The following is a 14,053-nucleotide window of genomic DNA, read 5'->3' on the forward strand; positions in this document are numbered from 1 at the left end:
AGTAAAGTAATAATAGCTATCGTTATTATAAAAGTGTATCCAAAATAGAATATACGTTACGTTTGTTTTGTAGTAAAGATACGACAATTTTACATTTTTACATTTTCTTTACAAAAATATATAAATAAAGAGATACGAAGAAATATCAAGGTATTTTTATTACTTTTTCATTGTTTGTACGTTTCTATGAAGATGTTTAAAACGATCCTGTTGAGATTTACGAGGAGGTAACACGCGGACAGCTCCACGCGGCATACGCGATTACCGATCGTATGTCCTGTGTATCGCTTGAAAACTAAAACCGACCACCCCTTATATACAGGGTGGTTGGTAATTGGTGGTACAAGCGGAAAGAGGGTGAAAAATTTTTTTTTTAATTTTTTTTTTTTAATTTTTCCATCGAGACAACGATCTACAACGAGTGAGATCCGTTATAACGTACCGCACGCGTACCGAACGAACATTCAAAGTCGATTTTCTCGAAAACAAGGCCTCGAACGAAAAATTTTTATTGTATATTTTCGACTTCTTTTTTCGCGTAGAATCACCCCCTTTCCGCTTGTACCACCAGTTACCAACCACCCTGTATATAAGAAAAAATTGTTCAAAATGAAGACCTTGACAAACGTATTTCAAGGTAACCGTTCGGTACCTTGAATCTTTACACGTTAATAACGTATCAACGATTTAACGATTCAAACGGTTTCTCAACGATTCCATATCTTTTCCTCTTCCCATACAATTGTTTGGTCGAAGGATTATTTTCTAACGCTCGCTACCTCGATGACACTTGATGGCGCTGAACCTTCTTCTAATTATCGATTATTTAAATATGAATTTCAATTTAATTACGAGTCAAACGTCGACCAATCGTTGCAATTTACGTCGAATGTACTTAGATGTGTCAACAGCTAGCGACAATTCAAATAAAAAAATAATAAATGTTACTCAAAGTGAACACAGGAAAATAACGGTAAACGATTATCTGCGATTTCCTAATTGCTATTACATGAGTAGTGGGTATATCAATATTGACTGAGTTTTTTCTATTTAACTCGTCAAATGCTACGACAGTGCTAGACGCAGAAAGTATTTTCTCAAATATTTGAAAAATTAAATTTCGTTACGGCCAATGCAAAATTTTCAATTTGTCAATGATCCAAATGGGAGAGAACCGAATTTAATTCGAAGGTGGAATTTAACAAATTCTAAGTATGTTCGATCGATAACGATGGTACAGCGTACTTTGTATTCGCTGACTATGTAGAAATACGTAGATATAACGACCGCAAGGACGAATGGTGTGCCTGACAGAGTTCACTTGCCGTCTATTTGCGAAGGAGGAACTGTGATTCCTGACTTTCCATTTGCGTCCACGAGGAGGGACAGAAACAAGCGTGACGCACATTTCCTACCGTTATTGCACCGAGAACCTACAACCAGATCGGGCTTTCACAACCTTTCGACATTTCCGAACGAAGCAAAGTCACAATATCAAGGATATACCTACGAACTAACGAACTTAATTAAAAACCGAAAATTCCGAAAACGGAGAATTGAGTTTTATGATAATTTTGTTAAATCGTTGATATGCAAATATATGTAAATAATAGGAATAAAAAATAGGACTGTATATGTCGTATAAAATAAGAACACGTCCTATAAATGGAAACCATTTTATCAAATTACGTATCGCCACGCATTCCACGCATTCCACGCTCGAGCATCGCCTCCGTCGAACATATTTGCTCCGTACATCGGCAATAAATAATCAGCGTTTGTCTATGGTACTGCTATACTATCTCACGAGACATTGTACATTAGGTTGCAGTAATAATCCGACTTGATGCAAACACGACAAGGCAATGTACGACGTGACTAGTACTAAAATAAACAAATGCGATGAAAACGATGGTGGTTATGGATCGTTTACGTTAAAACTACGCTATCTATCACCTTCGATGGCTATCGAACCTTGAAATCTTGACTGGTCGAGTTGGTGTACGTTAACGGCTATTTAATTTCCTTTTTCTAAAACGGCCACTTATATAAGAATATCGATTAATTCCACAGTTTCTTGTTATTTATAGAAAATATATAGAGATATTTTCGAAAAGGAAAGTCTAACGCAACCGCCTTTATCATAAGTGGGATATTACGAGCTTAACTACGCTAGACATTATACTCGTCGATATAGATCGACAACAATCGAATAGATATTGTACTCGTATACATCGCGTTACAAATATAACGAAATTCTAAATAACAGGCTCCAAGTTGAATTAGTAACGAGTTTGTCTATCGATTAGCATACATCAAGTAAAATAGAATAGCTAAAGAGATACAACTTAAACACAGATTCGTTTCATCTATCAAATATTGTAACGAGCGTTTCATTTCGCATATTTTACATATTTTTGCATCTTGTATCTCGCTCTATAAATTTTACTTGGAATTCTGTTTCTAATCCTAGTTCAGAAATCAGACTATACGCAAAGAAAATCGTATTCTATTTCTTTTGTTTGGATATTAGATCATCGTCCCAATACCGCAGCCAATGCATCGATACTACCCGATACTACTAGCCATCCGATCGACCAACAAGAAAACGCTCGATCGATCTTCCACTCTGATCATCTGCCAATTCTTCGCAATTCTCATAAAACGAACGCAACGCAATCGCATTTATACAGTCATTACCGACGTTTCTTCAGTCGCACAAACGCTTACGCTCTACGATCGTAACGTCGTTAAACCAATTTACCGAAAGTCCACATCTGGACAAATTGTCAAGAGTATATACAGAGTGGTTGGTAACTGGTGGTACAAGCGGAAAGGGGGTGATTCTAGGCGAAAAAAGAAGTCGAAAATATAGAATAAACATTTTTTTTTCATTTTTCCATCGAGACAACGATCTACAGTGAGATCCGTTATAACGTACCGCACGCGTACCGAGCGAAAGTTCAAAGTCGATTTTCTCGAAAACAAAGCCTCGAACGAAAAATTTTTATTCTATATTTTCGACTTCTTTTTTCGCCTAGAATCAACCCTTTTCCGCTTGTACCACCAGTTACCAACCACCCTGTATATATGTAAGAATACGTAAAGATAATAAGTATAAAAGAAAGAATTCTTTTCGTTATCAAGTTTTCAGCAAAAGTTGTTATTTTTTCATCGAAGATTTTGAAAATGCTTTCTCTTTATACAATCGATGCTACTATTACAGAAAAATCCTGGTAAGCGAAGAGACAGACGGTTCGAAGTAAACATTCCAGATATCGTGGAAAAGATACAGGGAAGCATTTATCCCGAGCTTGTGGTTTCCATTTGAAACCGCAATTCTCGATATTTTTACGATGCTCTACGTGAATCGTGATAGAAGTTTGTACCATTGGCTTGCATCCAGTGCCTTATTTCGCCTAGATAAAATTGGCAGCTTATAAAAATTACCGCGTCGCGTACGATCGCGTCTCCATTATTGTCATTTTATAAATATCAATTTCCACGAATCATAGATTTTTCAGTTTCCAAGCTATCTTCAAGAACGTAGACGATATATTTATTGCAAAATTTATTACATTCCGCGATATATCGAACTTTATTTGGTTTTCCTTTTCTTTTCTCCCTTCGCGTTCATCCTTTACATTTTCTTTGTCATTATCTTAAATCGGTTAGATTTCATCGAAAGATCGATGACAGTAACGTATCACGGTTCCGATCAATTACGTCACAGTATTCGCGAAAGATGAAAGAAAAAATTGATACTCGAACGGTTTCACCTTCTAAGAACATATAACAGTGGAATAAATACAATTTCAAAAGCGTTAGGTAATTTTCACCGAATGATTCGGCGATATTACAACGAAGAAGATCGATGCCTTCTTCGTTATACTGTGAATTGTTAGACAATCCAGCGAGAAATCCAGCTTGGAGATGTTGAAACGCGAATCATCGATACGTCGCCAGTCAGATAAAATGTGTTTTTGCAACGGTAAATTAGCAACGATATCGTCTACTAGATCATCGAATTCGAAATTTAAATAACCAACTTCCCGCACTTGTGAAACGATAATTAATTTTCGGGTCGTTAACATTTTATATTTATAAAATTACGAACATTTAAGCAAAGGAGTGTATCTCGACGTGTAAAATCCATTTTGTCCCAAAACGGGAAAGGCCCAAAAATACGTCGCTATATCAAATCAAGGTCTTTGAAAATAAAGGGAAAGTCGACTTTGTCACTTTTTACCGAGTATTGCTTTATCTTTGCTCTTGCTTTATGTAATAACGCGTTAATGCAGACGATCTTTGTAAAATATCGACAAAATACCCACGAAATTACTCGAACGTTAAACATTTAAAAAGTCCACTATGCTGTTTGCTGTTAGTTAAATTTATTTAAGCAATTACATAAAGGTTTACGTTCGCGGTTAGGTTTGTCGTAATTTGGCAAATTTTGACTCGTTTTCGAGGATATGCCGAATACGTTAAGAAAAAAGTAAATTCTTCCAATTTACTTTCGAAAGGCTCTGAATGAGTATACTTGTTCGAACGGTCAAAAAATTAATGCGATCATAAAGAGAAAGTGATATCTTTGCGAAAGCCTGTTCAGAGTGGACCACGTAATTTTATCGCATTTACTATTTCCAAATGCGTTTTTTTTTTACTAAGAACGATTCGATGTGAAATTGTTGCATCCCGAAGTTACATAAAAATATAGAGATTATATCGAACGTTTTTACAGAAACGTTTACTTAAAACTTTTAGTCGAGATAAGGTAAGACGTGATTTTCTGTATCAATAAAATTACATGTTCGTGTATGTATTTGAGAAATACGTATTTATTTACGGAAGCAAGCGAACAAAGAGTTATTTCCGTTTTAAAGCGTGTTTACAGCGACATTTAAACGTTTTGACAGTGACTGATCAAGGCAGGTTGCGAGGCAGCTGAACTTGCCCTAAATATCAAATAATAGTTTGAGTAGTTCCAGTAGTTGCAGTCAACGTACCGTGTAATAATACAGCGAAACATGCCTACAGGTGAAACGGTACAAAGAAAAGTTCGGGTTAATGGTTCCGTCTAAGACCGATCGAACAGATATCGTTCGTTAGAAAAGAAAGTTATACGTAAATTACGAATTATTTAATCTCGATTTATAAATAATATAAGTGACCTATTCGTTTAATCGCGTTTAAAAGGGTCGCGTTTTCTACATAGCATCGTAGAAAAATACGGGACAATTATTAAATCAAATAAAATGATCCGCGAGTTCGAACGAAATTTCGACTATTCAGCTACTTTTACGCTATTTGGTCCTGTTAACGACGATCTAACAGATTCCAAGTCGTCGCCATGATATTTAAGTTAAGACGTTTATTTGAATTCACGAGGACGTGCCGTAACGACAGTTTAACGACACTGCGAGATAGAAACTAAACGCCTCGTAAACGGAAAGAAATGTTACCCGAACCTTGCGGTAATCGTTAAGGTGAAAGGTCATACCTCGATGTCCTGTTGCATCCAACACGCACATAGCGCAATATTTCAATTTATACCGAAACTTTGCAGTGCCAACGAAACAGTTTTGCAAAATCGAACGATACAGAGATACAGAGAACGCGTATCTAATGTACAAAAATGGATGAAATATCCAAAGGAGAATACCAGTTAGAATTTTCAAAATTTTAATCGTGCCGATAAAAATATAAATTCGCGCAAGAATCTGTAGCCTAATTACTAGGGTAATATCGTTTAGCGAAGAAAGTTTCGTCAAGTTCTTTTTTACAAAAAATCCAATTTATGTGAAAACGCGATCGCGGATTATTTAATACTTGCCGAGAAGAAAATATTCTCCGAGAACGTACAATCATCTTATCGTCAAACTTCGAATTATTTTTACTTTTTCCACCTCGTTCCACCTCAGGATCAAAAGTTATTTTAAAAAATTGTACGTAGCTCGCTCTTTAATTTCTCCATTTAATTAGATAAACAATACGTGATTGTTCAACATCTTCGTAGCTGTCTTTAAAATTGCACGTATGAATATGTACATATCGATATATACACGATATACACATCGAAGGCAAAGTAATTCGAAAATATTGCTCTTATCGGTCGTTTTACGAAGTTCGCAGCTTATTTTATCCACGGACACTCGGATACAGAAATATTTCGCAAATCTATTCTACCAAGGCGAAAAATTTTATCAACCGTCAGAAGGCTCGAGCGCGGCAAGTTCCATCAAATTCTCTGCCATCCGCTGTAATTCGCGTATACGATCGATGTTTCGCGTACTTTCTTCGCGCGTATTAGCGTGCAAAATAATTAAGAATATTAATTTTCTACGCTGTACGATTTTCTAAATCGTCTAGTAGATTCTGTATCCATTCGTTGGCCTTTAAATTCTAACAATTTTCTTGTTACACGATTGACCCGCGCGTCATTTACAGGAAACGCAACTTTTATCGAACAAACGAGACGATCCCTGTTTTCGACAACTCCTCCGAAAGTTTCTAATAAAATTATTGCAAGACAGGGCTATCGCCGATAGATCACCGAGTACTAGACTCGTGACCGTATTCTTTGCTCTATCGTAGATGATAGGATGCGTAACATCCACGTTCTTCGCCACTTTCGGATAAGAAATTATTCGTATTTACTTACGTAAAGTAGCCGACAGACGTTCCCTATATGCGCGCACAACCAGGTTCGTTAACTGGTCGGTAAAATCCCTCTTTATGTAACGCACAACAGTTTCGTCGAGGTAAGCGATTGGAAGGAACAAAACCATACGAGGCAGGTTTCTCTATCGGCAAGGTGCTACACGCGCATATTTGTCGGTCGTACTCATTTAGACCGTGATCGCCGTTTCCCTTGCTCGCGATATCCCTCGTAGGATTTCCTCTTCAACCTACTTTCCACCTTGCAACCAAGCCTGCTTATCACCTTATCGTTTGATTGTTTCTCCACTGACCGGCGATCGGCGTCGGATTCGTCCCTTTCGTCGATTTTGCGTATCTTCTTCGCGCGTATCGTCTATCCAAAGAAATCAACCATCGGTGATTCTTTTATGAAAATTTGTCGAGCGATGGTATAGAAACTTGAGTACCAAAGGCGAAGCTTCCAACCAGGTAGCATACGACTAATCGTGAGCCTCGAAGTGGCGATGGCACGTGATTTTTCTGCAGCGATTAGCGACCAAAGGAAGGGAGGCGGTCGAGTTTTGTATCTTGCATTATATTGCAAACTCTTATCTTTTATTTTTACTGTTCAAAATTTCATATCTTACTCCCTACACTTGCTTGTGCGAGGCCAAGGTAGAAATATCAAAATCCAATCTTCCTGTGTGTAGCAACGTCGAACAGGCGGACTTTTGCCCAATCCATCACTTTGGCGGGACAAAATTTGGAAAATTCTGAGAACGGTTCGACCTCTTCCTCGACGAAGATTCGCCGCACGAACGTGAAAAGATATAGAATCGAACGAAGGATCGTCGATTTCCGAAAGTTTGACAGCTCGAAGACGAATGTTGGAAAGATACGCGCGCGTGTTCTTCGATCCTGTCGAATCGCGAGGTGAATGAGGAGATAGCGAAACGGTATTGCAGCGTGGACCACGGTAACGAGAACGCGGTGCCCACCAACCGGCCAAAGAAAGTGGTAGGGACAGCAGGTAAAGGTACGAGAGTTCCCGAGAACTGTCTATACGCCACGCATCCAACCTCGCTCTCTTGCCGGATTCTCTTTGACGAAATTTTGCTCGCTTTACCGGTCCGATGCGAAGTGAAAATCTCCCTTATCGCGTGAACGCCGTGGGAAACTATGCGACTAATGTTACAGCGTGTCGCACGGATTACTTTCGACCGTGTTTCAACCCTTGGAAGGTCGGGTCACGGTTCCACGGATAATATTCGTCGCTTATTCGATGACGAAACTATTTCGCACGCTTCGAACGGTCATTTCCAGAATGTCGATAATGAACGTAATGAACGTAAAAAAATAAATGTTTATACGTCTGTGGCAAATTCAAAGCTGGCAAAAATCTATGCAATGCATACAATACGCAAACAAAATAGGAATTTTCGATGTATCGTAATTGTAACTATGTACAGAGCTACAGCCAGAGTTTGGCCATGAAATAAATCCGTTTAACTTATCCGTGGTCGGCATGCTGTGATAAATTAATATATTTTCGTAAAACGTTTTACGTCAGAATCCTAGAAAGTTGCAAGACGGGATTGTAAAACGCGGATAGAGAGAATAGGCACGACGAAACATAAGCTTTAAAGCTTTATTTCGTATAAATACATCGCAACGATGCGTGTAATGGCACAATTCGATAATTAATTGGCGATAACGGATACGAGATTGTATAACACGAGAGAATTCACAAACTAATTTGCTTTAAATTATTCGAAGTAAAATGAGTATTTTATACGCTATGTAGGGCATAATAAATTACATTTATTCTTAATCGTAATTTTAATTGTCGAAGTATTTGAAGTAATTAACATCTAATTAGATATAATTAAAATTACAGCGAAATTGGCTCTGTTGCATAGAACGATCTTCAACAACCTTATTTTTAAACTTATTATAACAATCTTTTACAGTATACGTATAATCTCGTACGACAAAGAATTCGATTAACTTTCTTACTATTAATAATGAAAGATTTATGTCTCTTATATTCTAGTCAAACTAATTTGTATATCCTTATATATATATATAATCTGTATATCCTTATATATATATGTAATCTGTATATATAATTTGTATATCCTTATATATATATAATCCTTATATATAAGGATATACAAATTAGTTAGTAGAACAAAAAATTATTATAAAGCATTTTTAGTTTATATTTTTAATAGTTTCTAACTATTTTTTACGGATCGTTAAAACGTACACTGTCAGATACAAACAGATAATTACGTATAATAAGTTAATCGTGAATTCATACTTCTGATAATATCCGGATTTGGACCGACCTGGTTTATCAACCGAATAGAAAATAGTACATACGCGCATAACGAATAATGTGCAAGGCATACTACATCCTACAACTACGCTCAAAATTAATGACGCAAAATTAATGATCAAACGAATACAATTTTCCGCGCTATTTTGTTCAACTCTCTTTAATCTCAGTTTAAATCGTTTGAATTCCTATTAAATTTTTGCAAAATATATATGCTCTCCCATATTTCATAGATTTTCATAGATTCTCATGGATGTAAAGGAGAATTTTAAAATATTATTTTTATGTTGTGAAATAATGTTTATGATATAAGATATTTGATTATTTCAGTATCCGTTATGTTGACCGTTCATAGAAGAGTATTTAAATTTTATTCCAAGCATGAGGTTTTATATGTATTTGCAGCCAGAAGACGTCCGACCTGAAAAAATATACGAATTTTAGTTGAAAAGAACATACGTCAGAGTTGTGTAATTAGAAAACATGTCAATATTGGCGCAAAAATCGAAGATCCACGTCGTGATACTTTTTCACAATACCAATGTCAGTCATTTAGAAAACGTTTCTCCGAAAATAAATAACCTGTCGTTGGCTAAAACAATTGATTTGAACAACGCGCTTTGCGTATGTAGGTAATATTTTTTACTGTAAAACAAATTCCTCAACATCCTTAAAACTTCCATCGTTTTTATATAACCATACTGATATAGGATATTTTCTTTCTATTCCAATCAAAAATATTTATAGATGAAATATTTCTATCCTTTTACGCCATATCTAGAATATAGATACCTTGGATATTGAAATATCATTTTCAATTATCAAATAATATTTATTCTCATAGAAGAAATATAATTTGTAAATTTATCGTTCCATAATATGGTAGCACGTAAAATTAGAAATTCCGTAATTCGACGTAATTTAATAATCGTATAATCGTAAAGAGAAAATATCGCATAAAGATGATTCAGGTAAGATACAAAGAAATATTGCAAAATTTGAAAGAATGCAAAATTGGGAAACAGGCAACGTTTCTAACCAACAAAAACGAATTGATTAACCCCATGACTTTCTTGTTTCGCGTGTTTCACGTTAAGCAACCAATTAAATGTGTAAGCTTCGGTTACTCAAATTTACCTGCGCATCGTGATTGTTTCTTGTGCGAAATGATATTATACGTGAAAGGGAAATCGTTACAATTATTTTTCTTTGACAAGTTCATAAATTATAGCTAACCCATCGTGTTTCCAACTTTTAAACTTATGTTACCACTAACTATAGTTAGAAAACGTGAATAAAGATATACAAACAGAGCAATGCTATATATAATATGCAATAAGCCAGATTGTAGCTCCTGTTTAAGTAGTGGGACCAATTTTATCCTTCTAGGATCTTTTTCTTTTCGTAAACTAAGCAATGCACTTACGACTGCGATTTTTTAAATGGAATCGGAGATACGTATTTCTTAAATATATTTATTTTACCTTACCATTATTTTATTTATAACTGAAGTTCTGCGGTTAATATTACTGTTGCATACAAGGGTATAACATAAAACGTAACTTATACTATATAAAAACGTATTATCGATTATTAATCATATCTATGTAGGATCGTTACATGCGTGACTAAAACATACAATCGTGTAATAGGAACATGTGCCAACATGATCAAACGTACGCTTATTGCTACAATCAAAACGTGTGACGCCATCTCCGAGTTGTTGCTAAAACTAGGATCAGTTATTCGCAGATTCATTGATCGATTGATAAAACAAAATATATAGAATATAATGAAAAAAAATACATTTGTTTTATTTATTAATCATAATATTTTATGATATACAAATTTAATTCGTGTAAAGGAAATCCGTTATTATTATAAACTATAATTATCTTTCTTGATTTGTATCTTGATCAGAGAAAACTTTCTTCAACACCCGATAACATACATCTATCTGCTCGGGATTTTCTTCTTGCTTCAAATCCCTTATGTATTGCTCCAATGTAGATTGTAAGGACAGTTCCGGGCGCCGACATTCTTTTAAAGCAGGCAGAAAATCATCGTTGGTCAAACCATCGAGGATGTTTAACAATTGATCTCTGAAACACGAAGGATCGTTTTAGTTTGCTTCGGTGGTATAAAAAATGATGGAAATCGTATACTACCTTATCTCTGGAAGCAGATCACCGATGGCCAGTAAACCTATCGCTTGCTCGATCAAACCCATATTTACCAAGGTTAATTTTAAATTATTTACATTTTCCTTGTTACAAAGAGACGATAAGAGAAACGCAGATTTAATTTGCAACTTCTTTATCGAACTTTGCATAGCTCTCAAGAGGACAGAATATCCATCGTTTATGTCCATGTATGTCAGGGATATTGGATGCCCTCGAACAATGCCTATATTTAGCGTATAACTAATTTGTATCATCAATTATAAATGAATGTAAATATGACATAGATGTAACGAATAATTAACAAAGCATAAATCAATGCAACTGCTGCTATTTAAATAAAAGCTTTTTACTTTTACTTACAGGAAATTGCATACAGAGCTTTTATCTTAACAGTTTCTACAGGATCTGTATCTATCATATTCAATAACGTGGGAAATAGGCCAGTTTCTAGAAATCTTTCTTGGCAAAAGGGATTATTTTGAGCTAGCTCGGCAATTATATCTGCTGCTCTCCATCTAATACTGCTATGAGGACAGTTTAAACATGGACCAAATATCGTAAAACCTCCTATTTTATAAAAATCATTAGCAATATCTATATTATCTACAAAATCTGCAATCCTTTCCAATGCAGATTCGTGTTCTGATGTGTCATTGTCTGGTCGCAGGTCAACTACATTTGACAACAATTTAATAGCTTTCTGTAGTTCTTCGGTTACATTACACGATAACGAGCTGAGTGTTTGTTTCAGAAATTCACGCCTCTGTAAATACGGTTCAATTTTAATCAATTTCCTATGGATATTCTATAACGTTAATACACATTTATGTTACCAACTTCTTCATCCATAGGTTGTAATTGGATATTACTGTTTCTATTCTGAGAATTGCCTGCTTCTACAGCAAATCTAAGCAATCCTTGTACAGTTGTTGGTTGCCTAGGTTGGTTTGGTAATGGTTCAAATACTTGCGGATCGGTGTTATTCATGTTAGATGGTCCTTCAATTGATAGTGGCCTCGCGTTGCTGTTTACGCGAGGTTGTTCTTCTGTTTTTTCTCGACTGTTTGGATGTTGAGAACTGAAATATGTAGTATCCGAAAACGGATAACCTATAATTACTTTCAGATATCAATCATAAAGAAATATGACATTATAAAAAATCAATTTTACTTCTCCATTTTTTCTGTAACTTTAGTCGTCTGCGCTGCACCCATTAATCAATTAAATCAGTCTCGCGTAAACGTTTCTCTAATAAAATAAAGACAAGAGAGCATTATAGACTTCAATCTGTATCACTGTTAATGGCCTCCTAGATGCAAATTCCAGAAACGAGGAGAATTTCCAGATAACGTGTTTTTCTTATTGAAAACAATTTTGAGACTAGACAAAATTGGTTAAAGGCGTAAATAACTTTGTCACACGCGTGCGCGAAAGTACTTGGAAACTTCAGAAAAAAATATAAATCCATCAATTTATCAGCTTTAACCAATCTATTATGCCTTAGATGATAAATATTATATTGATGAGTATAACTGTAGATTATTAAAGAATGTTATATTAAATACATGTATTTATTAGAATTTGATATAATATCATATATATACACACACACACACACACACACACACACACATTTTGCAATCAAGTATATCAATAAGAAAACAAAACATTTATATATTTTATTACATTTCTTTTCCTTTTTACATAGTACATATTGTATATATTACGTATTATTATATATTATTGTATGTAATATGTATTGTATATTATAAAAATACAGATTTTCAATATGTACAAACTATTTGTAGAACTTCATTCTGTCCACCTATGAGAACAATGTTGGTTAGTACACACATAATATAATCTCATCTCTTCTTCTGCTCGTCTTGTTTGTGCTTGAAAGAATACTGCTTCTCTGTGGTTACACTTTGGACACGGATGCTCTTCGGTTCTTGGTAAAGTAGGGTCTGATATAACATCCGCAACAATGTGTGTCAACTCGCTGAAATCATAAAAATTATAGTAAGATGGAATAGCAGTAAATGTATTAAACAAATCCTTTTTTAAGAGCTCTTAAGTATATGCTTAAAAGTACTCTTATACAAGTTTTTGTCAAAATTTCATAAATGTTGTTGTGAATGTATGAATATACAAGTTATTATTTCCACTTACTCTATTTCGTGCATAATTTTATTTACGTAGATACAATTGCTATCAGCAAGTTGTTTGAAATCACAATTTCTGCACTAAAAAAAAAATTGATTAAATTAAACAAATTTCAATGTATTGATTAAAAAAGCAACGTACATTTCAAATATACATATATATATATATATATATATATAAAATACCTACTGCGTACATTAGTACTTTATTCTCCTTATCTTCTTTTGGATATAACATGTTATTACATTCTTGACAAAATCTAATGCCGACGAAACCTGGACCATCATCGTGCGTATCATAACCACCTATTTTAGACATATTTCGCGCGCTTCCGCCTCCTTCTTCCGTAGTAAAATATAATATATATAGATAGATAGACAGACAGATGTAAAATGCAATGAAATCAATGTTTATCTAATACCATGCACAATAAAAGACAGTTATCTTTTAATCATGGTATACATAGATTTAAGATTATACAATGAATCAAAGTATTAGAGCTTAATAACAATTTCTTATATATGTATATTTCATGAAATTACATCTCGTCATAACTAGTTATATTAACACTCAGAATCGCATCAAATAATAATTATTTGTCAATAAAAGGAAAAGAGATACATAAGTACTTTACTTTGGAATATTTTTCTAAACCAATTAAATTCACGAATAAAATTAACCATACAGCAATTTATTCTCATTGGTTGCGACACAATCGATA

General features: G+C 34.7%; 3 protein-coding genes across 4 annotated transcripts in view; all 3 read right to left on the reverse strand.

Annotated features, from left to right (window-relative positions):
- Positions 1 to 7,591, reverse strand: part of LOC100745344 (scavenger receptor class B member 1) — a 39,694-nt gene extending 32,103 nt beyond the window's left edge. The window contains exon 1 of the mRNA XM_003491880.4: positions 6,665 to 7,591. The gene's annotated coding sequence lies outside the window, so the exon portion shown is untranslated. The remainder of the gene's footprint in view (positions 1 to 6,664) is intronic.
- A 3,174-nt stretch (positions 7,592 to 10,765) lies between these two features.
- On the reverse strand, positions 10,766 to 12,599 carry LOC100740107 (hsp70-binding protein 1). 2 transcript variants are annotated; one of them, XM_012389299.3, is made up of 5 exons: positions 12,337 to 12,599; positions 12,004 to 12,275; positions 11,527 to 11,929; positions 11,152 to 11,389; positions 10,766 to 11,085 (listed from the first exon to the last, which is right to left on the reverse strand). In XM_012389299.3, exons 2-5 carry the CDS (start codon positions 12,151 to 12,153, stop codon positions 10,875 to 10,877), a joined length of 1,002 nt encoding a protein of 333 aa, XP_012244722.1. In that variant the 5' UTR covers positions 12,154 to 12,275; positions 12,337 to 12,599; the 3' UTR covers positions 10,766 to 10,874. The 2 variants fall into 2 exon arrangements, with proteins under 2 accessions (XP_012244722.1, XP_003491963.1); XM_003491915.4 differs by having other exon boundaries at positions 12,004 to 12,244; positions 12,337 to 12,598.
- A 310-nt stretch (positions 12,600 to 12,909) lies between these two features.
- Positions 12,910 to 13,768, reverse strand: LOC100740229 (DNA-directed RNA polymerase II subunit RPB9). The gene is made up of 3 exons (XM_003491916.4): positions 13,522 to 13,768; positions 13,339 to 13,412; positions 12,910 to 13,168 (listed from the first exon to the last, which is right to left on the reverse strand). Exons 1-3 carry the CDS (start codon positions 13,648 to 13,650, stop codon positions 12,979 to 12,981), a joined length of 393 nt encoding a protein of 130 aa, XP_003491964.1. The 5' UTR covers positions 13,651 to 13,768; the 3' UTR covers positions 12,910 to 12,978.
- Between the last annotated feature and the right edge of the window lie 285 nt (positions 13,769 to 14,053).

The sequence above is a fragment of the Bombus impatiens genome, unplaced genomic scaffold (assembly GCF_000188095.3).
Source record: "Bombus impatiens unplaced genomic scaffold, BIMP_2.2 scf_0640, whole genome shotgun sequence".
Classification (NCBI taxonomy): domain Eukaryota; kingdom Metazoa; phylum Arthropoda; class Insecta; order Hymenoptera; family Apidae; genus Bombus; species Bombus impatiens.